General features: G+C 39.2%; 3 protein-coding genes across 3 annotated transcripts in view; 2 read left to right on the forward strand and 1 right to left on the reverse strand.

The window, feature by feature from the left end:
* Nucleotides 1–8006, reverse strand: part of egln1a (egl-9 family hypoxia-inducible factor 1a) — a 23454-nt gene extending 15448 nt beyond the window's left edge. The window contains exon 1 of the mRNA XM_024297093.2: nucleotides 6708–8006. Within this exon, the coding sequence (XP_024152861.1) occupies nucleotides 6708–7391 (684 nt within the window). The 5' untranslated portion in view covers nucleotides 7392–8006. The remainder of the gene's footprint in view (nucleotides 1–6707) is intronic.
* A 1143-nt stretch (nucleotides 8007–9149) lies between these two features.
* tsnax (translin-associated factor X) lies at nucleotides 9150–17400 on the forward strand. Its single transcript, XM_024298114.2, has 6 exons — nucleotides 9150–9935; nucleotides 11136–11216; nucleotides 11297–11411; nucleotides 11576–11706; nucleotides 16572–16693; nucleotides 16832–17400. Exons 1-6 carry the CDS (start codon nucleotides 9920–9922, stop codon nucleotides 17207–17209), a joined length of 843 nt encoding a protein of 280 aa, XP_024153882.1. The 5' UTR covers nucleotides 9150–9919; the 3' UTR covers nucleotides 17210–17400.
* A 1766-nt stretch (nucleotides 17401–19166) lies between these two features.
* Nucleotides 19167–27710, forward strand: part of disc1 (DISC1 scaffold protein) — a gene marked incomplete at its 3' end in the record, with an annotated part of 47382 nt that continues 38838 nt past the window's right edge. The window contains 4 exon segments of the mRNA XM_024297525.2: nucleotides 19167–19885; nucleotides 23563–24404; nucleotides 25691–25760; nucleotides 27457–27613. Coding sequence (XP_024153293.1) covers nucleotides 19816–19885; nucleotides 23563–24404; nucleotides 25691–25760; nucleotides 27457–27613 — 1139 coding nt within the window.

A 27710-nucleotide genomic window follows, 5' to 3' on the forward strand; every position in this document is an offset into this window, starting at 1 on the left:
AAAAAAAAAAAAAAAAAAAAAATCAAGATTTACCTGAGATGTTCTAATTCTGCCTCCAAGTGATTACATTTCATATTAAATGATAACAAAAACACCCTAAAAACATAAAGATCTGGATTATTGTTGTTATATCATTGACATCAAAGATGGAGTGCTCTCCTGAGAGAAGGTGGCGGGACGGGGGTTCAGCACAATATCGGACACAGGTTGCAGTTTTTGTGTAACACCCGGTGCAAATAGACAGTGGATTAAATTCTATCATTATATTATTTATTATTATCTCATGCTAAATAACTGCTGTATTTATACGCCACGTTTCAAACTCCGGTCAGTGAAAATATTGTCCGACTCTAAACTTTTCCGTGAACACATCAAGGCTACATACGGAACAGCTTGATAGCATTAGCATCATGCTAATGCTTCATTAAAGTCACCAAATCAACATTTTTGTTAAACTTTTGGTTGCTGCCATAAATCCAGTGTTTGTTTTTCAGTTCTGACTGGCTCCTGTTAAAATTACCAGATGTTCCACGGTTTCACCATCCGAAACTACACGTTATACAGAGAAGATTAGCAGAAGTGATCGTGGAGGTATCGTGACTTGCGTGCATTTGTTTATCTTGTGTGCAGACAAAGGAAATGTAGAGATTAAAAAAATTGCCAAAATGAGAGCTCATAAACATAAATAATGAAATTCAACCATTTACTCGTCATGTGGCAACCAACTCTCCAACTTTTACCTGGCAAATATATATCATTGGTTTGGACCCTTCAAAATAAAAGTATCGCGATAGACACATTTCTCTATCGAGAAAAAGTTATATTGCAATATCTATCATTATCATTTTATCGCCCAGCCCAAGGTTGTCATTAAAGTTCTTCTTGTCCTCAAACAGCTAGCGAGCATGTGCATGGACACCAAGTTTCCACAGATGTTTGCGCACAACATTGTTATAAATAGGAGATATATGTTCAAGTCTCTTTGATGCACCTTGGCTTAAATAAATAAGAAAAGTCCTGCATGAATTCCAAAAACATGAACAGATTATGCAGGATTGTGTCGCATTCTGATAAGTAATTGACTAGGAAGCCACAAACAAATATTAAAAGTCGTTTGAGTTCAGCAAAAACGTAAAAGACTAACTAGTTATTCCAACTATGAATAAGGTGGCTACCAAAAACCTCCAAAGCTAGTGTCCGAATTCCCTCACTACTCGCTGGTTAGCGCACAAAATAAGGCGTTTGCCATTTTGTCATGGGCATAGAAGTTAATTGCTAGAGATGGCAGGCAGATTTTTAACTATTTTCCAGGATACGTAAGGAGTGACGCCATATTGGAATGGTATAAAGGAATGAGATTCGGCTTAGCAGACACCGTAAAATCACCATTAAGTCCTTAATTTCGGTCTGATTTTAAAAAGGAAAAAAACTCTGATCATCAGAAAAATAATTCCCAGGTTATGGTAATAATATTTTTGTACAAAGTGCAACAATTTCAAACTTTTTTATAAATAAAATACATTATAATATAGGAAACACAATGCATATCTGATGCATGGTTGCGACTTTATTCTAACCTACACACAGACTGAGATTTACACAAACTGTTAGACTCCTCGGTCTGTGTTTATTAACGGATCGGTGGGTAGCCGCGACATCGCCCGTTGTACTAGATCAGCGCGACACGGTGTGAGCCGACTGAGAACGGTGCAGCCCAGTCGACATATGCACTGGTCCCAATGGCCAGCAGATGGGAGAGAGGACTCCAGCACTCCATCCACACCCCCGGAGTGGCAGGATCCGGGCGGCACACGCTTTAAAGCACGCAGCAGCCGGGACTTATTACACAGCCAGAGCCAGTCGCGACACAACGCCGTGGGGTAAATTCACCTGGCAGGAGAGGTGACGCTGGGGTAGGGGCTCCCGTTCTACAAGTTCTACCCAGCCTGTATCAGAAGGACTTGGGCACCAACGCGACAGAAGGACTTTCATACGCCACATTTCCTGGTCCGTCCACCGGACAGGGATACAGCGCCGATGGACTCTTCCCTACCGAGGAAATCCTGGTTAGTTCATTTTCCTCCACTTAGTAATCTAATTACCAGCAGGTCATCTGGTCTGATCTGAGGTCTAACTCACATACAAATATCACAGCCATCCTCCATAAAAACAAAAAAGATCTGTGGTCCTCCCAGAAAGCATGGAAATAGTGAGACATCTAAAATTCCCACTGACTTTGAACAGGCTACAATGTCCGCCTAAATGTTCACTTTTGAGAGTAAACTCACTCAGATCTTCATAACCTGTTTTTTAGAAGTTCTCCTTTATCAGCTGACAGTAAAAATGTATTAGTGATAAATCACATTCTTGTTTTTCCAGCTCTGCTTGTACAACTGTAACACAGCAGTAAACTGACATCTATACCATTCCAATATGGCGTCCAACTTTGCATATGCAACAAGCTATCATGCCATCTCTAGTGATCCAACTCATTCGTCTGCAGTGTCCGAATCGTTGACTGCATCAGAGAACTGGAGTGAGTGTGATGTTACGTCGCACATAGAAAATGTTTACTTCTGGCTCCAATCAAATGAAGTCAATTCAGTCACCAATTTTTGTGACACGCTGCCATGATGGAGCCAAACTTCGTCAATAAGCAGTGAGTCGTTTCTATGGCAACCACTCTCACTAATCAGGAGTGAGCTTGCTGGAAGGTCACCCTTCTGAAAGCGGGGTACACTAAATCACACTTCTGAACATTGGACGTACTGACCAGTCTGTCTGAGTTGCATTAAAACCCAGGGCATTGGAAAGTCTGGCCCCATATAATCTTTTAGGGGTTAGTAGTGATGGGAGTTTGGACACAAATAAACAATGCTAATCCTAACTTTAGATGGTTAAAGTTATATCATTAGATTTTCCTCATGTCCAGAGATTCACTAACAGAATGAAAACTTGCTTCACGTTTTAACACGCACTGATCCAGCCGGTGTTCAGCGTTCTGGGTTTGCAGACAAACATGTTTTACTATCTACACCGTTATCAAGTGAAAATGGGAAATGGAAACAATGCCTTTAATAACTATTTGGGCAAACTCTTTTTCCTTTGTCACTCCCTTTGCCAAATGTCCTTTCATTGTGTTGTCTCCCTTTGAGCCACTGATACATGTGGGCCCTGCATTTGTGCAAAGTCATGCTGGTTTTTTCTGGCCCCCATTCAACCGAGTGTTTGCAAGGCCGCTGCAGCAGAAGGCCTGCAGTTACCAACCGTGTCCGACTCAGAGCCAAGAGGAGCAACGGGAAAAACCTGACGCGCCCCCTTCCCAAAGGAGATGCATGTCCACCAAAGAGGGGAACAATGCTTCAGAAGAGAGGGGGAAGCCTAAAAATAACTGCATTCTACAATCCAAGCTTCCTGCCAGAAAATACCTGAAGCACGCAACAAGGTGGGCCGATTCCAGTAAGGATAATTTATTAAACCTTTAGGGAAACAATTTTTTTTCTTTTTTTTTTTTAAGAAAACTGACGTATTCACCATCGAAATTCCCATTTTGTAACATTTAACTTTTTGATTTATTGCTATAATTTCAGTTCTATAAGTAAATCACTTATTTCGTCTTAAGAAAACAAGTTTGGTAAAATGCAAGTGGAGAAAACTTGATGAGAACATTTCCTTAACACAGATCTTCAGTGCTAAAAAACTCACCACAATCATCATTTGCTCTATTTTCAAAGCATTCCCAGTGGTATTTCATTTTGATTATGCCGTTTATAGCCAAAATAAAAAAACCTGTCGTATTCTCAGACATAGTTTCTGCAGAGCGGCAGGAGTTCATTAGAAATTCATGCCCAAGTTGTGGTGGGACCATTGGCACAAAGCAACCCCACCCCCCTTCCTCTCTGTTACTGAGAGCTCTCTGTTTACACACTCTCCCGCTAACTTACAGCCACTCGCACCCCTAACCTAACATTACAGGTACGAAAAATAAAAATGGTGAGCAATACTATCAATTAATCAAACTTTATTTATATAAAAAAGCACTTCTTATACTTGCACAGCTCAAAGCGATTTACAGTTAGAAACAGACAATAAATTAATAAATAAAAAAGAGAGAGACCCAGTCCACACTTAACCTGCCCCCCTCCCTCCATTAACACATACAAGCAATGACCCCACAACCAATAAATACTTATAAAAGTAAATTCTAAAATAAACTATAAAATAAATAATAAAATAAACTTATAGTATAGCCTACTATAGCTTATAGTATATTATAGCTATCAAGTCGTACAATTTTGAGCCCGATTCCAGCTCAGATGAGGAAAACAAAGACATTCATGGATCTATTTGTCTGCTAGAAATGCATGGACTAAAGCATTTTTAAGTTCAATATTTTTTATATACGTCCTCCATCAATAGAAAAATGCCATGAGAACATGCTAACTTGGATTGTATTTTTAAAGAACCAGTCAGGGTGATATCTCACCCACTATAACCCAGTGGGAACCATAAAGTCTTCTTACGGCATTGCTTTGTATTTATGCAATTGTTACTATTATGATGAAAATACTGGTAATTGTTTTAGCACAAATAAAAACAAAGAAAACAGCATTTTATTTATGAAATAGTTTATAACGTTTAAGTTTCCTGTGACTTCCTTTAAAAATAATAGACAAATCGATTATACAGGACCATATCACAGCACAAAATACAGTACTAGTATCAGTAGTAATTAAAAAAAAAATCTAAAGGTTTTTTTACTGTTGTTGCCAGAAATTTGAAAACGTGAACAACATTAAACCAGAGCTAAGTTACCCCACCCATATTAGTGAACATAACTGATGATTTTCTATTACCCCCAAATCAGTAAAGGTGACTTAATTCAGTTTTGGTAATTTACGAAGCTGCATCATTTGATGGATTGTTGCAGTACTGTGGGTACCGTAGTCATGAGCCTCACAGAATGATTTGTTCTATGCTTGAATGGGTTCAATAAAGTGTGGCTTTTCTGACTGCTTTGTTTTGACAAATGAGGCTTATAGTCTGAGGAATGTGTTACTTTGTAAAATTAAATACATTTTATTTTTCTTTTAAAGAACCACTCAAATGAAAATGCAGTTTGTTTTTTAAACATGTTCTTGTAGCAATTTTCTGATGATAGAGGACATACATAAAGAAAATTGAGCTTAAATTGCATTTTTGAGTATTTCTTCGTTAAAATTTTTACGAAGCAGGAGCAGACAAAAGAATTGCAGTTTGAATATATCTGGGCGGTGTGCAAACGTCCTGCTCAGCTAAATTCATATGCATCGACTTGCAGAAAAATAGATCCATGTACGTCTTCATTTTCCTTATCTGAGCTGACATCTGTCTCAAAACTGTACGGTTGGAAAGCTCCAATATGGCTCATTATTTTTGTTCCACTACAAACATTAGATTGGGGGTGTGAGGGGATATAAGCTAGTGAGAAAGTGTGCAAACAGAAAGTTCAAAGTAACCAGGAGGGGAAGAGGAGAGGACTGCCTCATGGTCCGACCCACAATTTGGACATGATTTTCTAATAAACTTCCGCCGCTCTGCAGAAGCTATGTTCTCGAAAACGACAAGTTTGTGGATTTTGGCAAAAAACTGCGTAATCATAATAAAAAAACAAAACAAAAAAAAAAAACACTGAAAACGTTTTTTAGAAATAACCAAAAAATGGAAAAAAGTTGGACTTTAACCAGACAGCCACTATGGAGGGATAAAAGAGCCACATGTGGCTCCAGAGGATCAGGCTCCAGACCCCTGCACTAATGTCTTACTACAGCCACATAAACACCAAATCCCTTCTGATACATTTTAATTATCTAATCTTTAGTTAAATGAAAAACAAACATCCCACACTGGATCCTCTGATTCTCAGGAAATGGATGGTAGAAGCAGATTCTCGTGTTATACTATAATCAGATCTGGTTGTGACGGGACACAGATTGGCTGTAACTGAAACTACGCAAGTAACAAAAGAGCATCCGAGGTGCAGAGACGGCTTTAAAACGTCTCTGCCACTGATGCAACAGGTAAATTCTGTTCTCCATGGACAGCAGACTCTGACAGCATCACGTCTTCCTGAGGGAAACGATCTGTCTCACTAATGATGCGCCTGCTGCACTAACCTGAAGTCATCACAGCAGTCAGCCTCCTTGATGCTGGCGGGTCACGCCAGGTCAGGAAGCAACAGACTTTTCCAGTAAATGATTCGCAGCCCCACGTGGCTTCAGGCTACTGTTTTCTATATGGCTTCATGGTCACAGTGGACCACTTGCTTTAAAAACAACAACATGAGCTAATCCTATGGTAATATCTTATCAAACCAAGTGTGTAAATTAAAAACAAAATCAAATGTATCACTCATAATAAAAATGAAGAAATATGATTAAAAGAAATCTAATAAAATTTAACTTTGTGTATACTTTGGCTCAAAAATTAAAACTATTCAAAACATAAAATTAATTTAAGATTCACACCAGGAATAGTAACTATTTAGTATTATGTCACATACTTTTAGAAATGTTTGACCTCTCCTCTGCTTAATCCATCTGGATTCAATAAAATGAATATTCCACTATATTTATTGAAGTAAATCCTCGTTTTGGAAAAGTGGAGCATTTCAGACAGTTATCTGTAGAGGTCACGTGCATGGTCAGGTACTCAGGTGAAGTACTTACTTTTGTCCTTCCATTTATAGTGTAGTTTCCCAGGTTGCCGTTGCAATGTCTGATTAGATCGTCCATGCGGCTCATGAGGAACTGGATCTTTTCGCAGCCGGCCTCTCTGCCCTCGATCCAGGCGATCTTGTCCCCTCGGATGTCTCGCGTGGAGTCGCTCTTCTGGCTGACCAGCTGCCCGTCCGTGAACTTGCCGGTGTCGTACAGGGCCTTGACGTCCCCCAGAATGCTCAGGCCGGTCTCCTCCCCAAGGAAGCCGTTGACCACGCAGATGCCGTGCTTGTTCATGCACGGAACGATCACCTCCAGCGCCAGTTTCTGCAGGCTCGAACTCACCTGTCCGTTCGGCGTGGCGGGGCTGCCGCCGTCTTCTCCCGCGGAAACTTCAGGTGCAGCCTGCGGGGCGGGCGCCGGGTCCGCCGGCTCGGGGGGGCTCTTCTCCGCGGGTTTCTGAGCCCGTTTGTCCCCCCCGGGCGGCGGACCCTGCTCGGACTTCACTTTGGGGGGCAGAGGTTTCTCCACTTCCTTACAAATGAGCTTGTGTTTCTTCCAGTGCTGTTTCTGATGCTCCTTGCTACAGTAGAAGGAGCTCCGGCACCTCCCGCACTTCAGGAGGTTCTCCATTTTCCCGCAAAGTTCACAGTACTGCCGGTCCCGGTCCAAGTCGCTCTGCTCCTTGTCCATGTTTGATGGTTCTTTTTTTAATTCCAGTCCTGTCAAGTGACAACTTTGGAGACGAGCCCCTGCCCCGCTACGACGAGCCAAAAAGGAGAGCAAAAGTCAAACGCCCGCCATTTTCCTCCATCTTTACATGTTCCTTCAGTCATTTAAGAGCAGCACGCGCCCGAAGCGGAGCGTTCAGGAGCCGCTCCGAGTCGTCGGGAGGCATTTCAGCCGGTCACGTCTGGAACTCCGTGTACTGCATGGCGCGGTTACGTGCGCTGGCTGTGTCTTTTCTGTGGTCAAGCCCTCGATGACGTCAAAGCATAAGCCCTCCCCCTCGGAGAGAGTGTCAGGAGCGGTCGGAGAAACTTTTGCTCAAGTTTTAGCTCATTGAACGGAGGAGACAGGAGACAGGCTCTCCTTGCCGTTCTTAAGCCCCTCGGACGCGGTTCTTTGCAAATTGCATTCAGAACTGCTCCGGTTCTGGTTCTAAAAAAATAAAATCCAAACTATGTGACTTTCTAAAGGACCACAAATGCATCTTCACTTTTCAGTATCGCTGCTTTCGTGACTCGTTTTAAAACCGTGAACGCAACATTTTTCAGAGAATGATTTAAAAATAAAAGTTTCAAACCTTAGTTTTTTTCACGGAACCCCCATGAAAGATTTTTTTTCCAGTAACAAAAAAAATAATAAAAAAAAAATTTAAAAAATTAAAAACAGCATTAGGAAGTATTATTAGTTTCTTCTACACATAAAAAATATCATTATAACTTTAAAGAAAATACAGAAGTCCAAGGCCGACATTTCAAACAATAAAACACGTTTAAAAGAGTATTAAATACTTGTTGGTAATGAGAAAATTCTAAAACATAAAATAAATCAAATAAAATAAGCACTGCAAGATAATTTTGGCGCAAAAGATTTGTTTATAAAACACACAATGCAGTTATTTAAGTTTTGTATTTCACTTCTCAAAATTCTTCACTTGTGCACAACATTAAAGGTCACATATTGTTGCTGTCCACAACACCAACTATTGGAAAAACAAAAAACAAAAACATGAGGCTCCACATTTGTGATACTCTGTTTATTTTAATTTTGAGGATTCTTGAAAATGTTAAATTAAACAGTTTGTGAATTATTGCTGAGTTCGAAAAAAAAATATTGGAACAACGGTGAACAATATTATGATCACACATTTAACTGAATTTATTCCTGGTTAAAAATCTGTGGTCCTCTTTTTTTAACTCTCCACCTCATTTGAAATATCTTATTATACAATCAGAGCAAGGTAGCTTGAATTGTACAGTACTTTCACACACAAAGACAATACAAATTGATTCACAAAATGTAATTGCATTGGAATTAAAAGAACAATAAAACACATAGGCACAAAAAGCAATAAATCAACAGCAATAACACAAAAAATGTTAATAAAATTAAAAATGCAAGTGGAAAACATATTTTGGGTTCTGTCTAATTTATTAATAACTAAAAAATCTAGTATACATTTCTCTTTGACAACTTAAAGTAAATACCCATGTCATATCATAGAATATATAATTTAATGAACAAAAGAATCACACTTCTAATAGAGTAGTGAGAGTTTGACTTTGTTTTGTTTGTTTGTTTTTTCTTTTTTTAGATTTAGAATCCAAAATGAAATGCTGCAACAAATTATTAGACTTGTTTTATGGAATTCCTTTTTAAAGGACTTGTAGCTGCTTGAGAACAACTGTTGCAGAAAAAATGTATCTTGTTATGGACATTGCCAGGATGAAAAGAGACAAAGGATGAATGTAAACAGGGAAGGAAAAAAACTTTTTGTGGTTTATAACTTATTTTGGAACAATAAAAAAGAAAAAATATATACTAATCAGACAAGAACTGAATGATAAAATGCTTCAACATGAGTAAAAGTTGTAGGCTTTTTTATGATGGCGGCCTAAAAGAACATGCCACTACATAATGTCCACATCTGTGGCTAACAAAAAGTAAAAAACTAAACAAACCCGCACTTCGCATGTTTAAACCAACAATATAATGTTTTTTACACTTTCACATTCACATATAAACTTTGAATGTTATAGCTGTTGTATATAATTTTATGATAATTCTTGGTGGCTACATTTTTTAATTATTTTTTTTTTTTAAGTCCAAAATATCTGTAGTTAGTTGAGGAAAACTTCAGAAATAGCCTTCCATTTGTATATACTACATCTCCCACAATGCACTTATCTGAAATTCCTGGTACGTCACTGTGAAAGGCCCTCGAACAGCGGTCTGTTCGAATGCCAGCCTTTAAAATGCTGAATTCTTTATCTTAAAATAAAATAAACCGCTTTTTGAATTACTACATTCACATAAAGAAATATTATTGATAAAACTGATCTGAAACTCATTTTTCTAAAACCATGGAATTTATCTAAAACAGAAATAAAAGCTGAAGACTTCAGTCAGTGGAACATACCTCGGATGGTTAGCTATTTGAGACACATTCGTGTGCTCCGAACTCAGTCAAAAATATTAACGGGAACGCTGAAGTCATGAATAAACGAGACGGTAAGTAAATGTTTACACCCAAATGCATATTGTGACGTTTTTAGGTGAAGAGGATGGTATCTCGGGCTTGTTTTGACGTATAATAGTTGGGCTAACAATCCCGCCCTCATTTGAAATTACTCACTGCCTCAGATTACGATTTTGTCAGATCCTCATCTTCTCCCTGCTATAGTTTTGGAGGAAAACATGTTTCTTGAGCTAGGCATTTTTCCCCCCAGTTATCAATCACTTATATTCAACAGTATGGTTTTTAATCTCGCATGCTTGCATACTGTATGTTAGTACATTCCAAAGATAGTCAGAAAAACTGTAAACATTAGTGAGAATCTCTGGATTACAGTAGTAAATAAATCTGGTTTGAACAGATAATAAAATCTAAACAACAGCAGCAATAATATGAAACAGTGAAATCTGTCCTGGTTTCTGCGCCCAGGAGCTAACAATGTTCTAATAAACCAACCTTCTCTGCAGCTTCACAGGTTTTTGCTTTTTCATCTGCCCTGAGTGAAGGTTCAAGCTTAGACCAACACTTGACCAAACCCCAAGAACCAAAATTTCTCTAGTTTTTACAAATATATGACTCTCTGGATTTTCCTATAACCAGTTAAAGCTCAAATTCCAAAAACAATGTATCTGTTTGAAACCAAGTATCTTCTTGAAGAGCAAAAGAGGCAAAATGACAAACATCAGACATCGCGTTGGAGAATTGTCCTGCAGGTTAACACAAAGGGCAGATTTCTCATTTGGTGTAAATTACAGTGAACAGCATGCCAACGTGGTGAAAACTGGGTGCTTCTTAAATTGTTTTTTAGATTCTCTCTTTTGGATCACAGTATTTCTGCCTTCTTTGAATTTTAATTGGTACCAAATGACCCACTTATCCTTTTTTTCTTTTTTCATAATTATTTACTGATGCTCATTCATTTAAATTATTTTTTTCTTTTTTTAAATTTGTATCTGGTTTTAAGTTTTTTTTTTTTTTAATACTTTTATTTTCTTAAAGTTGCTTTAAAGCACAGATTTGACCTGACAGTCTGTTTCATCCACACTGTTCTTAGCTTCTCTATTTGTTTTAAAAACACACATTTTTGCATCACATGAGGATAAAATCATGTGTAAAAGGAACCTGTACACTGTCTTATACAATATTGATGTTGGTGACATTTTGTAGTATCATGTGACGTCTTCTTCTCCAATAAGGCGAAGGATCTTCTCGGAAAAACGCTGATGCGGCTCGCGAGCAGAGCATTAGTTCTTCACCTGTCGTTGCTGCTTTTAAAGGTAACCAAACTTTGACATATTTCTCCAATCGTGTCATAGCCTTGTCAAACATGACACATTTGTGTTTTCTGTTGCTGAAGTTTTCCAGCAGGAACTCGACACCAAACACGACAAATATGAGCGACTTGTTAAGATCAGTCGAGACATCACCATCGAAAGCAAGAGGACCATTTTCCTTCTACACAGAGTTACCAAGTAGGTTCTGCTTCAGCAGGAGCTGTGTATGAAGAGTTCTTGTCATTTCTCATTTTCAATTTTGTTAGTTAAGGACAAATACATCTCTTAAAGATCATTAAATGTTTGATCAACTTTGGCTCCCAATCAACATAAATCTACATTCTGCGTTCTATTTTCTGAAGTGTACCCAATACAGAGGACGTATTGAAGGAGGCGGATCTAAAACTGGAGGGCGTGAGGCAGAAGATCGGTCAGATCGCAGAGGAGCTGAGAGGAGAAGATTTCTATCAGTTTCACAGAGCTTTTACTCCAGGTGAGTTTGTCATTCACCTGCAGAGAGAAAGGGAACTCCTCTGAAATCTTTAGTCCGTTGGGTTACTAAACTTTCTCTGGCTGTTTATGGCCTGATAATGAGGAGGTGAACTTCTGTCACTAGTATCAAAAACACGTTTATTTAACACAACCAGACTGGTCTTGTCCTCATTTGGGATTGTTTTCTGGGGTTTGTCCTGAAACTTTTAGCACAATAAGATTTAAATCTGCTTCTTTAGATGCACTTCATTTATTGTGAAGGGTTCAGCAGTTTCCCTGAACCCTTGCACAGATCAGTCACAGATTCTGGCCCAATGGACTGAAGTCATCCCTACTTGGTTCTGTGTTTCACTCGGAGGATTTCCTCCTGACTTCCAGCAATGCAAAAGTGTTCAGTAGAGGACATTTCTGAACCTTTCAGTACTAAATAAACTTCTTTTGATATCTACAGAGGACATTTGGAGCTTTTCAGTCATATCAAATGTGAAGGGGTGGGGCTCTGGGAATTGTAGTTTTTGTGACAAGTAAAAAAATGACTGGAATTTTTTTTTATTTTTTTTTTAGGTAGTTTGGAGAATATTTTCGATTAAAAAAATACTTCCAGATTCTTGTCAGATGTGGGATGTTTCTCTTTGTTTCTTGGTGTAAATGTCTCTTTTAGACTTCAGATCAATGATCAACCAACAGTCATCTGAGATAAAGATAATTTAGTCTCTCATAGTTGGTCTAAAAAAAGTAAAATAATGCAACTTAGCAGGAAAACCATGACAAAACTCAACTATATATTATGTAAGGTAAAAACAGACAGCCTCAGAACAGTCAAATGAATGTAAACATTATCATTATTGAACAGATAATACTTTTATCCAGTCACAGTAGTTATAGATGGAAACATTTATTTGTCATTGTCACAATGAAATTTAAAGGGCTCTTAGGTTAATGCAACTATTAAAACATGCATTTTTTAGTCATTTAAAAAAATGTTAAAGTAATTTGCAACTAATAGATTAAAACAAGAAATAACAATTTAAAAAGCATTAAAATTTGTCAAAACAAGTGTAATAATAAAATAAATACATTTAAAAAATGTCATTCTGCAACTTAACTTTATATAGATAAAGTTAAGATAAAAATTGCATGCCTGAGTATTTCTATATTTGAAATGTTGTGAATCAGACGAAAATGTGGTATGAAAAATATTGTATTTGTAAAATCTGCGGGGCGGGATCAAAAGCTTCCTGCTCCGCTCCATTCTGATGCATCCACTTGTAGATCTTTAACAGTTTTTTTAGTAAGACTTGGTGTTCTGTGGATGGAGGATCCTCTATCATGACTACAGCTGTTGTCCTTCACTTATGATAGACATCACCACTGCTCTGCCTCACCATAGAACCTGTGGAACATCTGCTGATAACAGTTTGGACATTCAGAGTCATCTGTTGCTGCATTTCTGCTCCACCCTCGCAGAGCTTGGCGTCCCTTATGTGTGGTCGGTAAATGTCTTCCTCCTAGCATAACAGCTTCAGGTTACATTTCTTGGGGTGTTTTTCTGAAGCGCTCCTCCTGACCCCTATGGTTACATTGGTATTGATGACACAACAGTCTCCCCTGCGGCGCTGGCGGGCTCAAAGGTTACAGACGTTTCCTCCAGCTTTGACCTGCAAGCATTATTACCAAAAAATAAGCTTTATGCAGATCTGATCTTATTTTAAAATTCTGCTAATTAAACTTGAAACTTCTAATGAAAAACTCGATCCTCATTTTCCAATTATGATTATGCAGTTTTTAGCCAAACTAAATACAATCTGAAGTTTTTTTGGACTGTTTCTTTAGAGTGGCAGGAGTTCATTAAAAACTCATGTCTGAGTTGTGGGCGGGAGAATTGGTGTGGAGCACCCCCGCCCCACTTCCCCTCCCCATTGCTGAGATCTCTGTTTATACTCTCCAACTAGCTTACAGCTCCTCACACCCCAATTACAATTACTGGTGCAACAAAAATGGCGAGCAGTTTTGGAGCTACAGTTTTGGTCCAGATTCCAGCTCAGACGAGGTAAACAAAGACATTCATGGATCTATTTGTCTGCAAGTGGAGGCATCCGAATGGAGTGAAGCTTTTTCAACAGCATTTTTTCATCTACTCATGATTCACGTCAATTTGAATAAATAAGTTCTCAGAAATGCAATTTTAAGCTTAATTTTCTTTAAATATGTCCTAAATAATCCCAAAAATGCCACAAGAACATGTTAAAAACAAACAAACACAGTTTTCATTGGAGTGGTTCTTTAAAAAAATGACTGTGTTTTTGAATAAAAATATTTACCGAGCTGCTTTTAAAGCTGCTGATGGTGCGAGAGCGTGACCTTGATGGAGGCCTGGATAAGATCGGCGCGCCCTCTGATAAAGTTATTTTCTGACTGGCAACCGTTTTTCCTAGCGTAGCCACGATGTCTGCAGAGTTCGGAGGAAAACATTAGGCAGAATGAGAGTAAGGCGTTATCTAGCTGCTGGGGGAAGTCATTTCTGGACTGCGGTCACTCAGGAATCACTGCTGCATCCTCCACGACGTGACCAGTGGCAGTTTCCACCAATTAGCGGTTTCATTTTTTCCCTTTTCTTGGTGCTTTAGTAGATTGTGATAATCGTGGTCAGAAGAAAAGTCTCCAGGCGTGTTTATTTGGCCGGTTTCTTACATAGGAACCATCAAAGATATTGTGGGCTAAATTTGAACACAATTGCAAGTGATAAGAGTGTACTTTGATAAGCTCTTTAGCTCCACTGCAGCAACGTGACACTGAAAACAGGGATGTTTTTTTCCCATGATTCCCTGGTCGCTCTGCTGACTGCTCCGAGCTCAAACATTAACCAGCATCGAGTCCTCGGAGAGTCAACTGTGAACCGCACAGCTTTGTAGTTTAGGCTGGACCCAGTTAAACGCTGAACCCTGAACTTTTCCAAACACTTTAGATGGTGAAAGCCCTCCATCTCCCCCCTGCAGTTTGCCTTTTTTCTGATTAGTAACTGTTAGGACAAGATGTCCTGTAATCCTAGCAAAGAGCAAAGGTAACTGCAGCTTCAGGATAAATAACAGCCTCTGGCAGGCTGCTCTCAGCTTGTGTAACCTTCTCCTGTCCATCCCAGCTTCTGCCCTTCGCTGCAGGTCACATGTGAGCAGATGTCAGCCTTTAGGTTTCTGGGAGCTTGTGGTTCATATTTTAGGAATTATTTGATGTAGTTCAACCAATCCTCTCTGTAGAATCAGAAAACATAACAAATGTTTTACAGTAAAGGTTTCAAGTGATTGCACTGGAGGGAAAGTTGCACAATATTTGCAAACAAGCTGACAACTTTTGTCTTAAAATTAATTAAAAAAAATACTAAATTGAAAAAAAGATTGATGGCATGCATTTTAAGTTTAAAGTTTTAGCATAACTATTTAATTTAATGGAGACATATTCATATTTGAGCTTTTATTGATGCAATATTATTTATTAGGGTTCAGATATTATAGAAATAATGACAATATCTCATCGGCAGAAACCATAAAAAGATGAATAGAGCCAAAATATCTTTTGGGGCTCAAAAAAAATATTGAATAATCCACTGTCAAAGCCTCCGGGGATATCCAAAAGAAGTTTTGAAACTATTATGGGATGGCCACACTACCTATGACTTGACCATTTTGTGGCAAAGTAAGAAATTTGGCAATTTTCATATTTTTTTGCACACTTTAGGAAAATAAAACTGTCGTACTTTTCTCACGCCACCAGCTTAAATCTACAACCACAAGCAAAGTTTTTACTAGTTAATATATGAATGGTTTACTCTAGCTGAATGAAATGATATCACATACAGTATGTCTATATTAGAAATGTAGGCGTGGCTTACATAAACTCAAGTAAATGGAAAACTTTACTTTTGCAAATTCTACTAAAAATTACATAGACATGCTCGTCACCCCCAGGAGACCAAAACATAAAATGGTTGTCAAAGAGATGAAAACAACAGAAAAGCTGACATTTAAAAAAAAAAAAAAAGAGCTCTGAACAGGGTGACAGGGGCAGAGGGTGAAAGTAAGGGGCCTTTAACAGCTGCTCAGCCAGGGCCGGCCCTGGGCTGCCATGGCGCCAAAATGGGTGTTTTCATCCTTAAAGTTTTAAAGAAGCAATAACAGATAATAAGCTAGCTTTGACGGGGGCTGCATCAGGGTACGAGGGAAAATTATTGATTATGTCAAACTTTGAGTTATTTTATTCATGGTTGTATTTATTTGCTGTGTTTCTTTTCTTTTTGATATAAAGTAATTTGTTTGTAAAAATATCAGTTGAACAAACGGATCGTTTTTAAAAAGTTGCATAAATTAATCAGAAATATTCTGAAGGATAAATAATCAAAGATGTTGATTATTTAAGATTTGACCTTTTGTGAAAGATACTCAAATGGAAAGTGATGAAACTTAACAATAATGAACTGCACTGCTCAGTACTTTACTCAGCATTTCTAGGTGGTGTTAAACGTTCCCTGAAAACCTCCTGTGAATGTGGAGACGGTGTTTCCGCTCTGCTGTCACTGAACTAAGCGGAGGCCTTTAAAGCTCCGCCATGGCGCTGAAAGTAAACTCCAGACACAAAAGTCTTCCATCCTGTGATTATTTGATTGTTGTTTGCTCAGGAGCTGGAAACAAATGAGGGGTCATCTCAGTCAAAACCCCTGGGAGACAGGAAACACCTTTGATTTGAACCATTATCTTCACCTGGGATCTGTGCTGAACAAACAGCAGGCAGGGGTCGGACATGAAACGCTGAAGCAAACCTTCCTGAAGCTTCTGCTTCGGCTCGGCCGTCTGAATGGTTCTCTGTCTTCATCAGGGATTCAGGAGTATGTGGAAGCCGTCTCCTTCTCGCACTACATCCGACATCGCAGCCTTATCAGCCTGGAGGAGATCAATGCCAGACTGGTGTACATGAGAGCCGAGGGGGTCGATCCTAAGGTGACCTTTCCAAGTCTTTGTAGAACAGCTAAAAGCTGATCTTCCTTTCAGTTCACTAGATTGAACTAGAAGACTGTCTGCTCAGAGGAGGTTATCAGGTGGGTTTGTGCCAGCATCTTCTCACTTGTGTTCCTGCAGGGCTCAGGTGAAGGTGTGGCGCCGGGAGCCCAGGTTCTGACCTTCCATGTGACGCCTTCAGACTACCTCCTGGGCGTGGCCGATCTGACGGGGGAGCTGATGCGAATGTGCATCAGCAGCGTGGGCAACGGGGACATCGACACGCCCTTCCAGCTGAGCCAGTTCCTGCGGCAGATCCACGACGGCTTCTCCTACATCGGCAACACCGGCCCGTACGAGGTGTCCAAGAAGCTGCACACGCTGCGGCAGAGCCTGGGCAAAGTGGAGGACGCCTGCTACACGCTGCGCGTCCGCGGCTCCGAGATCCCCAAGCACATGCTGGCTGACGTGTTCTGCAGCAGGACCGCCCTCCTGGACCCAGACGAAGGGGTGGCGTGACGCTGCTGCGTGGCGTCGTGGTCGTTTGTGGCGTCACTGTCCTGGTTTGTGTTTTTAAAGGTGTTTTTTAGAGCTGCAGCTCCGTTCAAACAGACAAAGGGTTTCTTCATTGATAAAGATCTGGTGACTTCAGTTGTTTTGCATGAATAAAGGTGGTGTGCCAAAAAATGTGCCCCCCCTCCAGACGTTAAGCTGCTTTGATAGTGTGTTTATTTTATTTAGTCCCTGCCTTCCTCTCTATCGCGCTCCGATAATCTAAGGTGGAACCGTCGGCTGACGGCTCTCACCTCAATGTTGGAGGAATACGTGACCTTTAAGCATGTGGGACGGCCCCTACCTCCTCATCCTGCACCTCTTTCAACAAGTACACTAATGTTTACCTTTGATTGGCCCCAAATTCACCTTAAAGACTCATTTATAATGTAAAAAAAAATAAGTTTTAAACTAAATATTTAAGTTTCCATTCATTGACATTTAAACTTTCAGATTCAAAATCAATTAGATTATTATTTTGTTTCCGTTTATGATTATTAATAAAGTTTTAGGTGTTTATCCTAAATTATTCTGTCACAAATGTTTCTTCATGCTGGAAGTTAAAGGCTGCGCTCCATTAGCACAGTTTGATTCTGCCACCTAGTGGCCTATTTTAGAACTACAACATTAAAGAGAACATTTACCTTTAAATACTTTCAAAAATAATTTGTTGAAAAATGTTTATTAGAAATATGAAATATAAAAAAGTAAAAAGCTAAATTTTACACTTTTTCTGATAAATTATAAATAAGCCTCCGACAGAAATAATAATGATAATAATAATAATAAACATTATTTATCAAGCGCTTAAATTGTCCCTACAGACTCAAAGTGCTGCACAATGACAGAATAAAAGCATTAAAACAATCAGATAATAACAAGAATAAAAGGATAACTGTCTTGGATAACTTTTACATCAGAAGTAAAAAAAAAACAAACAAACAAACAAAAAAACAAAGGTGATGACAGCAAAGATACCTGTAGCTTGAACCTGAAGTTAGCCTGACATTTGCTGGTCAAAACAGAACACACTTTCACTGAAACCTGCCAAAAAAATCTACAAATTTTTCAAAAATACATTTTTTTGCATTAGAAATGTCAGTCATCTTTCAGTCATCTTGTCTGGAGAACTTCTGTCATTAAACTATTGTGCTAGTAAAATGTTAGATGGGATTTATACAAAAACATAACAGAAGTTTTAAAAGTTTTGTAATTATTACAGACCATAATATTATTTTGACATAAAGTAAATGCCTTTTTTAAAATAAAACAAATCAGATGAAACTAAGACATTTGACAAATATTTTACAAGTGATTTAATGAGGGTTTTATTTTTCTAAATTGCAAGAAAATTCGTTTTTTGTTGGTTTTAAGTTTGTTTTACATCATTTGACAGATATTTTACTGCCTAAGTTGACTGAAAATTTAAGCCAAGAAAGTCTGTCACTAATTAGGGGAAATAAATCCTGAAAATTTAGAGTCAGATTCTTCTGTTCTCATGGTGTGAAATTGTGTGTTCTCAAGTTAAACATCAAAACACAACAGGTTGTGAATCAACACAATAAATATATTTTAATACCTGAACTTATTGAATGAACATACAATATCAAGAGTTTCCAATCCATCTTTTTTACGCATTTATGCTGACGTTATCTCACTGGAAACCTTTCAGTCTGATCCATTTCCTTCTTCCTGTTCCTTCCTCCTTCCCTGGAAATCAGACTGACAGCCGCGCTGGTGTCTGTGCCAAAACCAGAACCAGAACTCAGCCCCTCATCTCCTGGACTGACGTTTAGTTCATCAGCCAGCAGAGCGGAATGAAAGGAGCTTTGGAGAAGTGTGAAGAGGAGGAGGAGGGATGATGAAGACTCCCTCAGTGTAGAAACAATGGGGCTGTTTTAGTATGAGCCCAACGCGCTGAGCTCTCATCATGTGTGGCGCGTTTTAGTCCTAAACAAGTTAAACACTTGAAAGAATATTTTCGCGTTTGTATTTAATCCTGTTATTTGCTTCATCTGATCTGATCCTCAAACAAAGCCAAACGGCTGCTGGTAATCCGGTTATGGGCTGTCCGTCCGCCGTCATGAGGCGGTCTGAAGGAGTCAAATTCCTGAACACGTAGGAGCTCCTCAGGACGCATGACGCACGGACGCACAGCTAACGGATTCCCGATCACTGATCGATGGACTTATTTACTCTGTCTCTCTTACCCGAACACACTATAATTTGAAGTTTTGAATTGTTTTATTTGGGTTTGAAGAACTTCAGATGAGGATTATCCAGATTTTTTTTCTTCTATCCAACCATCTGTTGACGCGCCGCTCCACGATCGAGCTCCTTCCAGAGGATAAAGTTCGTCCTCTGACCTGATGTTCAGCGACAGGACGGTGTTTTGAAGCTGAAGCCGCGTTCATGTGTCTCACTGGAATAAAGGAAAACAAACACAAGTTCACGCTCCATAACGGAAATGAGATCAGGCATTTTTTCCCCGCTGCGCTTTTTCTGAAACATGGTCGCTGCGCGCGCGCAGGGATCCGACACCGAAACACCACCGACGATCCACGACCGGCGGCATGTTTGCGGGACTGATGGGGCTGGAAACCCGCAGCAACTCCGCGCTCCACCGATGCGAAGCCACAGGAGGTAAATATGGAGGAAGGGGTTCTCCTAAAAGCCGGCCCGGTTCTGACAAGCCGGATCTCTCTGGAACAGCTGGAACAGCTGGAACAGCTGGGCGTCCGGACAGGGCCAGAGAACAAGTTTCGGATGAGAAAAAAATGATTTCTCCACATTTAAAGCATTAGCATGTAATATATGCATGTAATGTAAAGCATGTAATGATGAGCGCCGGGAGGTTCCGGTCCGGAACGGTTCCATGACAGTCAAACTTAATGGATTCATGACAAACCAAGAACTGAAAGTGACCAAAAGAAAACCCATGAGCGACCAAAAATTCACATTTTTAAATAATATGCAAGAACAAGTAGCAAAGTATTCAGAGATTAGAACTTGAGTTAAACAAAGTTTTCAGTACAAATCGTATTTAACTTAATTCTGCTTATTTATTCAGTTTTACATAAAAAACGTAGGCAGTAATGGTTTGAGTTCAATGCTAAAATGATTTTTTAAATCATGAGAACTCTAAATATTTAAATAAGAATAAAAACTACAAGTAGATGTCCTCTTTTATAAATAAGAGAGAAATGTTTCATGCAAAACTAAGAAAAGTATAAATAAGATCAGTTCATTTTATTGTAACTAAATCAGAACTCCAGGTTTTCATTATAAATCTATTGAAGTAAAAGTAAAAAAATAACTCAGTAAAAGTCATCTTTGAAGTTCAATTACTTCTAAAAGAAAGTAACTAAAGTGAATGTAATAAAGTAAATGTGACCCAATTCAAGATATGACGCCTCGCCATGACTGACTGTTAGATATGAAAGGAGTTTCAGTGATGAAGAGAGGATTTTGTTCTTTTTTCAGTCAATCCTATGCCAGAAATGTGAAGCGGCTGCAGCAGGTGGTGGTTTAGCAACAGGAGCAGCAGGTTCTCCCGTCTCTGGAAGCCTTCTACACTTTTCTCTTTTAAAAGTAAAATAAATGCATGTTAGATGTAAAAAATGCAACCGTGTTGGTCTATAAGTGGTTTTGTGATCACCTGTAAATATTGAAAAAGCGACCCCCCCCCCCCCAAATCTTAACTCAGAGCTGCAAAGTCCCACACAGAAAAATACACTTCATTTATGTTTTTTACCCATTAATTCATGTAATATTTGCAATAATTTAATCATAAAAAATAAATGAATAAACAACTTATTTTATTTTTGACAACAGTATATTGAAGATATTTTCAAAATAAAAGGGACCATGTGTAAAACTAGATCTCCCCACTGCAGCAGGTTTAATTAAAATAAAAATGCAAAAAAGTAATTTACTATTATTATGAGTTTGGTGAAGAATCCAATAAAAACAAATCTTATTCTAATAATAAACCACTCTAATTGTAGGCTATGGCTTTTATAATCAAGTTATTTGACGTGTTAAAAATCTAGACGTGTAAAAATCAAACTTGATTAATTAAAGGAAATTAACCAAATTCAACCAAAGAGCCTCAATGGAGGACAAAAGGCTCCAGAGCCTCAGGCTGCAGACCCCTTTCTAAAAAACAAGAATCTAAGCATTTCCAAGCACACCAGTCTCATGTTTATATCTGTACAATGTGGTGCTGTAGGTGGAGCTTTAATCACAGATGAACTCTCAGAGTATGGACTCGGAAAGTTTCCTTCAGACTAAAGTGACTTGTTTCTCAAACACAGCTGACTTTCACTTCCTCATTTTTGCTGCTGCGGTTGGTCACAAGTGGTGAGAAGTTGCCTGTTCCGAGCTCTCGCCGCTCCCCAGGAGGCTGCAGATCTGCTCATGTGGGTCGGCGGGTGCTGATCTTGTTCCTCAGTCGTTGTGTTTGCTTGGGATCCCCCGCATTCCTTGGTTGAAGTACTTTCAGCGGCCAATGGGAAGCAGAGTTTGAGCCAAAGGCTGAGAAAGGGCCTCTTTATTCTCTAAAGGTAAATACCCGTCAGGCTGCGGCGCTGAGTTCTCTCAGACTGAACGCACATCCGACAGTTTTATTGTGTCCTAAACATTTTTTGGTTCTTGAAGCTTTTGTGCTTCAGGAAAGACGTGTTAGCTAAAAGCCTCACAGGAAGCAGATGAGCCCTGAGGCATTTCCTTCCCCTTTTGCTGGGAAGAGCCCCTCTGTGTGCGTGGAGGATGCAGTAACATCATCATGGAGTCCCAGCAGGCTCTCTGCCTGCAGATGGACGACGGCGTGCGGGTTGGGTTTCTGCAGCCGCTGTGGAACCATGACCACATCCTTAATGGAAGGAGCTGCGTGTAACCTGAGCCTCAGTGTCGTGGTCCTGGTTGACAAAGATCTCTTAACGAACAGAGTCCTCTTCTGAGCACTTAGTGACACAATGGAGCGTCTCTCACTCTGAATGCAGAGTATCCATGTCTACTTCTCAAAGGAGGGAAGTGGAATCAAAAGAGGTTTCTCTTCATTTGTTGTTCAGGAATCCTGATGTTCAGATTAGTGAAGCGTGGAGGCTCTGCAGCTCTTCTTTGTTTTTCTTTAATGGCATAAATATGACAGAATTCACTGTTCTGAGCACAAAAGTCTCTCTGTGTGTTTGGTTTTTTTGGTGAAGGAGAAAGAGGGGCAGCACAGCTGGACACAAAGGAGCTGTTGATTCCCAGCATCTCTGCTCCTCTGGGCCTGAACATGACATGCATTAATCCTGCAGCAGGTGCACGGCTCCCAGCACAGACACATGCACGCTCCACCTTCTGCTGCTGTGTGGGGCACACACTTGTAAAATACTGCAAGTGGAAAATGAGTATTTGATTGCTGAGTTTGTAAGTTTTCTCTCCTAAAAATAAATGGACAGTTTGTCATCCTAAGTTCATTTGAACAGTGAGAGATTGAAAATCACACAAACAAATTAAGACGTTTACTTTAAAGAATTTGTATAAAAATATTTGCATTTCATTGAAGGAAATAAGTATTTGAACCCACTGTACTCCACTGTAGTTCATGAGGATAAATCCATAACATGTTTTGTAATATGCTTGCAAAAAAAAAAAACAAGTGTTTTTGCTTTAAGCTTTGTTTAAATATTTTCACAGTATTTTCTGCTGCAGATTTTTTATTCACTTTCAGATGAAAAAAGTTAATAAAAAAATCTGTCATGTGGAACAAGCCGATTTTATTGAGTTTTAGTCATGTGGTAATTTCTTTCCAGTGAAGCGTACCGTTGGCTATGCATGAAGCACATTTCACACAGACTTAGCGTAAAAATGAACAACATCTTCTTTATCAGGCAGCATGTCTGGTCCAGTTAGTTTGATTCTGATTTTTCCGGTATTTCATTTTCTGAGAAAAATCTGATGGACAGAAAAAAACAAAGTCAAAGAAGTTAAGAAACACGAGAGATTTGATGGTAAATGAAGGATTTTATTTACAGAAACACAAACTTTTGCCTTTTTTATTTTGTTGTGAGAGCTCAGATTTGAGTTTATAGCTGGTTGTTTGTTTCAGCTTCTTAAACTCTAAATTAGCTGTTTTAATTGTGTTGAATTGAGGTTTTTGTTATTCATATTTCTTGTTTCTAAGTAAACTTAAATTGAATGTCATTTGTTTTTACAGATCTTATTTTTCTTTCTGCAGTCTTGCAGATTCAGCACCTCCAGCCCATGAGCTCATCCTTTATCTTCCTCATGACCACATTGTGCAGCTTAACGCCTAATCTCTGTATCAACAGGTGGCAAAGCGTTGGCGACAGCTGGCAGCTCTGGGCGAAGGAGGCATCACCGAAGGCCAGGGTACATGAGAGGAGAGCAGTGCAGGCTGCTGAGCTCTGCTCATGCTCAGGAGGAAGAGGAGGAGGAAGAGGAGATAACCACCTGCTTTAGGAATGGAAACTGTGGATGCAGCACCAACGTCAGCGATGCATCTCCTGCTGCCAAAGTGCCCTTAATGGTTAATAAACCAACATGTTCGAGGAGTGAGGGCGACCATCCCGCTTCAGGAACATCCAACCATCTGTCCTCAGAGCCTCATGATGAGCTCAGCTTGAGTCTGAGGCCGGCTCTCCAGCCAGCAGCAGACGACTCTTTTAAGTCCAGTTTTAGTTTCATTCAGCAATCGCTCAGCTCCAGTCAGAGGATTGATTCTTCAACTGCACCACTACAGGAACCAGAACCACTAAAGTCCCCTACCAAAGCCCCCGAAGGACCACAAAACAAACCTGACACTTTCTCAGTCCAGCAGAACTTCTCAAAGCTCTCCCTTCCTGTCCACTCCTCGCCTCCTTCAACCTGTCACGCTCAGAAGGAGGACCTGCCTTTAGGGGGGAGGCTTTGGCGGGAAAGTCGGTGTTTAGGTAAAGAGGAGACCTCCCACCTCCTCGACTGCGAGTCCCGGTCTCTGGACGTAGAGGTCACCTCCTCGCTGTCGGTGGATTCGGACACAGCCTCAGCCTCCTCTTTCACCTCCGGTTACGAGAGTGCCACGCCGGGCTCGGAGCCGGGCTGGGACAGCGTGGTGAAGAAGTACGAGGGGGTGCTGCAGGCCTGCCTCCAAAACAACCGCGCTCACACAAAGGTGGGCAAAAGTTCAAAAAACACATTCACTTTAAATCAGGGGCGTCCAAATCCAGGCCTCAAGGGCCGGTGTCCTACATGTTTCCAACCAACCTGGCATTGAAATGATTGTTAAGGACAAACTCGTGTTCTTTACAGATCATTAAATCAAACGAATCCTCATTACCCTGTTTTCATGCCATGGAAGCATGAAGTGCTTTAGAGAGAAAAAATAATTACATTTTTCTAAATAGAAGCTTTTCTGTTCGTTTTATTTCCATGGCAACCATTTATTTGCCGCCTGGAGGTGATGAACAGTTAAATTTTTTAAAGAATTTGTAAAAGTAAACTGAGGGTTTTTAACCACACCCACTTTCTTCATATGTTTATTTCATATATTATATAGTTCAGCTTGAGACGAAGATTCTTATATTTAATTTTTAAAACATTACAGTAAAAAATGTGCAGGTAACAAGAGAACGCCTCTCTTGCTAGCTCGCCTCGTGTACGTCATTCATTATCTACAAATTTTGAACCAACATTTTTTTTCAAGTAGCTTTCCAATGATACTCGAGGAGATTTAAATTGTTGGGAGGAGTTTCAAATTTGTAGAAAGTACTAAAGGAAAAAAAAAATCAAGATGGCGGGCTCTTCTTGTGATCAGTTGTAGTTGTAGACTTAACATTAACTATTTGTGTGATGTTACGTGAAAATCGCTCAAACAAAAGTTTTCTTTTCCCATTCTGTGTGAAATAGTGAAAATCATCAAAATTCACATTTTGCCTCACAAGAGATAACAGTTTTGTATTAGGGGATCCATGATGGCTCAGGTCAGATAAATAAGAAGTAATAAGACAATTCATACATTTATAAACACTTGAAGAGATTTTGTACAAAGCTAATCCTTACAGGAAATGTAACGGTGAACAAAAAAGCTCATGATCTGGCTCTCAAAATAAAACATGAACATTTAAAAAAGTTCGAGTTTTGACAATTGGACATTAACTAAATACATTGAAAAAAAATTCCAAAATTTATGTTTAGAACCAAACTTTTGCTTTTAAATTTTCAATAAAAAAAGATCAAATATTTATATAAAAAAGAGAGAATGGAGCTAACCATGAACTAAATATATTTTTTCAGTTTATTTGTTGATTAAAAGGTAAAATAAAACTTCCAAAAGTAGCAGAACTTTCTGACGAAGCCCTGATCTGAAATGACGGTCATTGCACTTGTTCTATTTCTGGTCGCTGGTGATTGGAGGGTGGAGTCGTGTGGGCTGACGTCGGTCTCTTCTCTCCGTCTCAGATTGAGTCCATGATGTTGAAGCTGCAGAGACTCCAGCAGAAAGCCATCCTGGACGACGACTACGATGCAGGTGAAGGCTCAATGCAAATTTAAACACTTTGTTTTTATGCTATTATGTCATATATAAACCAACGTCTGCAAACTCCTGCTGATTTCATGCTGTCAGGATTCCAACATTCATCTGTTTCACACAGGTGGTTGAGTTTAAATGAACGATTTTTGAATATTACTGCATGATTTAACATTATGTTACACATTTTAAAAGATCTGCAGCTCTACATATATAATAACTCAACCAAAAGAATAAACTGTGTTCAGAGTGTAAACACACCCTTTGCAGTCGTACCTATAATTGTTTTTTCCTCCTGTGGGAGTCGGTGTAAAAGAGTTTTTGAACCTCATTGAGGCTTGCAGGCGTTTGTTTAAACAGGTCTTCTGAGGCCACGTGTCCCTCCGGGTAAAGTCAAGGCTTTGACTGGGTCAGGGCAACACTTTGATCCTGTGCTTTTTCAGCTTTTCTGCTGGAGATTTTGCTGCTTTTGATCCATAAACATCAGTAATTAGACTCTAAGATGGTTTTGTTTACAAAAAAAAATTAAATTCAAGACTTCCGGGTCATGAGGTTTGCAGAGATTCCTCGTGTCATAATACCACCTGAACCTCCTAAGACTTTAAATCAGAGGTTTTCCAAAAAAAAGTTTGGATTTCACTAAATATTGATGTGAATTATTTCCAAACATCTCTATGTCTACCATCTTCTTTTCAAAATAAAAGCCTTTGTAAATTTGACAGTATCTAAGTAAAGCAAGATCTGGTCATGGACTGAACTGCAGAAACTGGGGAGCTGTTTTGATATTTTCATTAAGTAAAAAAAAAATGCAATAAAATAAACTACATATGAGGAAATATCTGATTATTTGTGATTAAATAGCTAAAAATATTTGATCAGACTTTGATGGCTTTACCCTCCTAGGAAGAATAAGGGTGAGCTGGCTTTATTGTTTGTTTCTGCAGTTTGGTTCTGGTTTAAAGAAACAACTGTTGCATTATGGGAATTATTTTCATAAGAAAATGCAATAAAACAAATAGCATTTCTGCTATAGACATTTTTGAAACCTTTGATTCCACGGAGAGCAAATACTGAGTTAGAATGAGTAAATATCATGTTGTTGTCTGCATGACATCATTTTATTTATTTCTGTTTGCTTTAAACCGATATCTAAATTTGTTGAAGCCAATGCATGCTCAACATACAAACAACAAGACAATCCAAAGTCCAGAAAAAATGTTTCATTCAGAGGCCCGTTTGACCCCCATATTTGTCCTAGGCAACCAGAGAGACGTTTATTTTCAGAGGAGGACGGACTTTTGACCCATTTCTTGGATCTTGTGACAGAAATAACATTGCATGCGTTTGCTGCTGCTGTCCTGTTTGAAATGTTTGAATTTGGGTCAATGCCTGACACATTTTTTTCTGTCAAAGGGTTCTTTGGATGTAAATGAAAAAAATATTGTTCATCAAAAAACATCAAAAAATTGTTTTTTTTTTACTTCGATCAATATTTTCTCTGATGATTCTGGTTTTAGTCAGTTTTACTCATTTGTGAGAGCCAACAAATGCAGGCATCACAAGATTAAATGGTCCAGTTGCTCTGATTAAAACAAACAAAAAAAGTTGCTGTTTTGACTTTAAAATGCTGCAAACTTACAAATGTCAAGCTGATGTTTCTGCATGTTGATTCCTGTGTGTGTTTGCGTGATTTCAGCGGAGCGGTTTGGGAAAAAGCTGGAGGAGCTGTGCAGTGAGCGTGGAGCTCTGGAGCTTGGTTTACCCTCCAGACAACCCAGTGTGTCCGTGTTCCTGGAGAGGCTCAGACAGGTGGTTCACGGCGCCCTCCAGAGGACAGACTGTGGACAGAGCAGGTCAGCAGCAAATAACAGAAATATTTATATAAAAAAAATATTTAAATCTAAGTTTTAGTGCATGGTGAACCTATAAAGATTAGACTGCACATGCTTT

The sequence above is a fragment of the Oryzias melastigma genome, linkage group LG15, assembly GCF_002922805.2.
Source record: "Oryzias melastigma strain HK-1 linkage group LG15, ASM292280v2, whole genome shotgun sequence".
NCBI classification, from domain to species: Eukaryota; Metazoa; Chordata; class Actinopteri; order Beloniformes; family Adrianichthyidae; genus Oryzias; species Oryzias melastigma.

Bases quoted from the DNA above. Each gene is read 5' to 3' on its own strand.
- tsnax (XM_024298114.2), top strand. The intron at 11,707-16,571 runs GTGAGTTTGTCA...TGTCTTCATCAG, and splicing joins TCACAGAGCTTTTACTCCAG to GGATTCAGGAGTATGTGGAA. The intron at 16,694-16,831 runs GTGACCTTTCCA...GTGTTCCTGCAG, and splicing joins CCGAGGGGGTCGATCCTAAG to GGCTCAGGTGAAGGTGTGGC.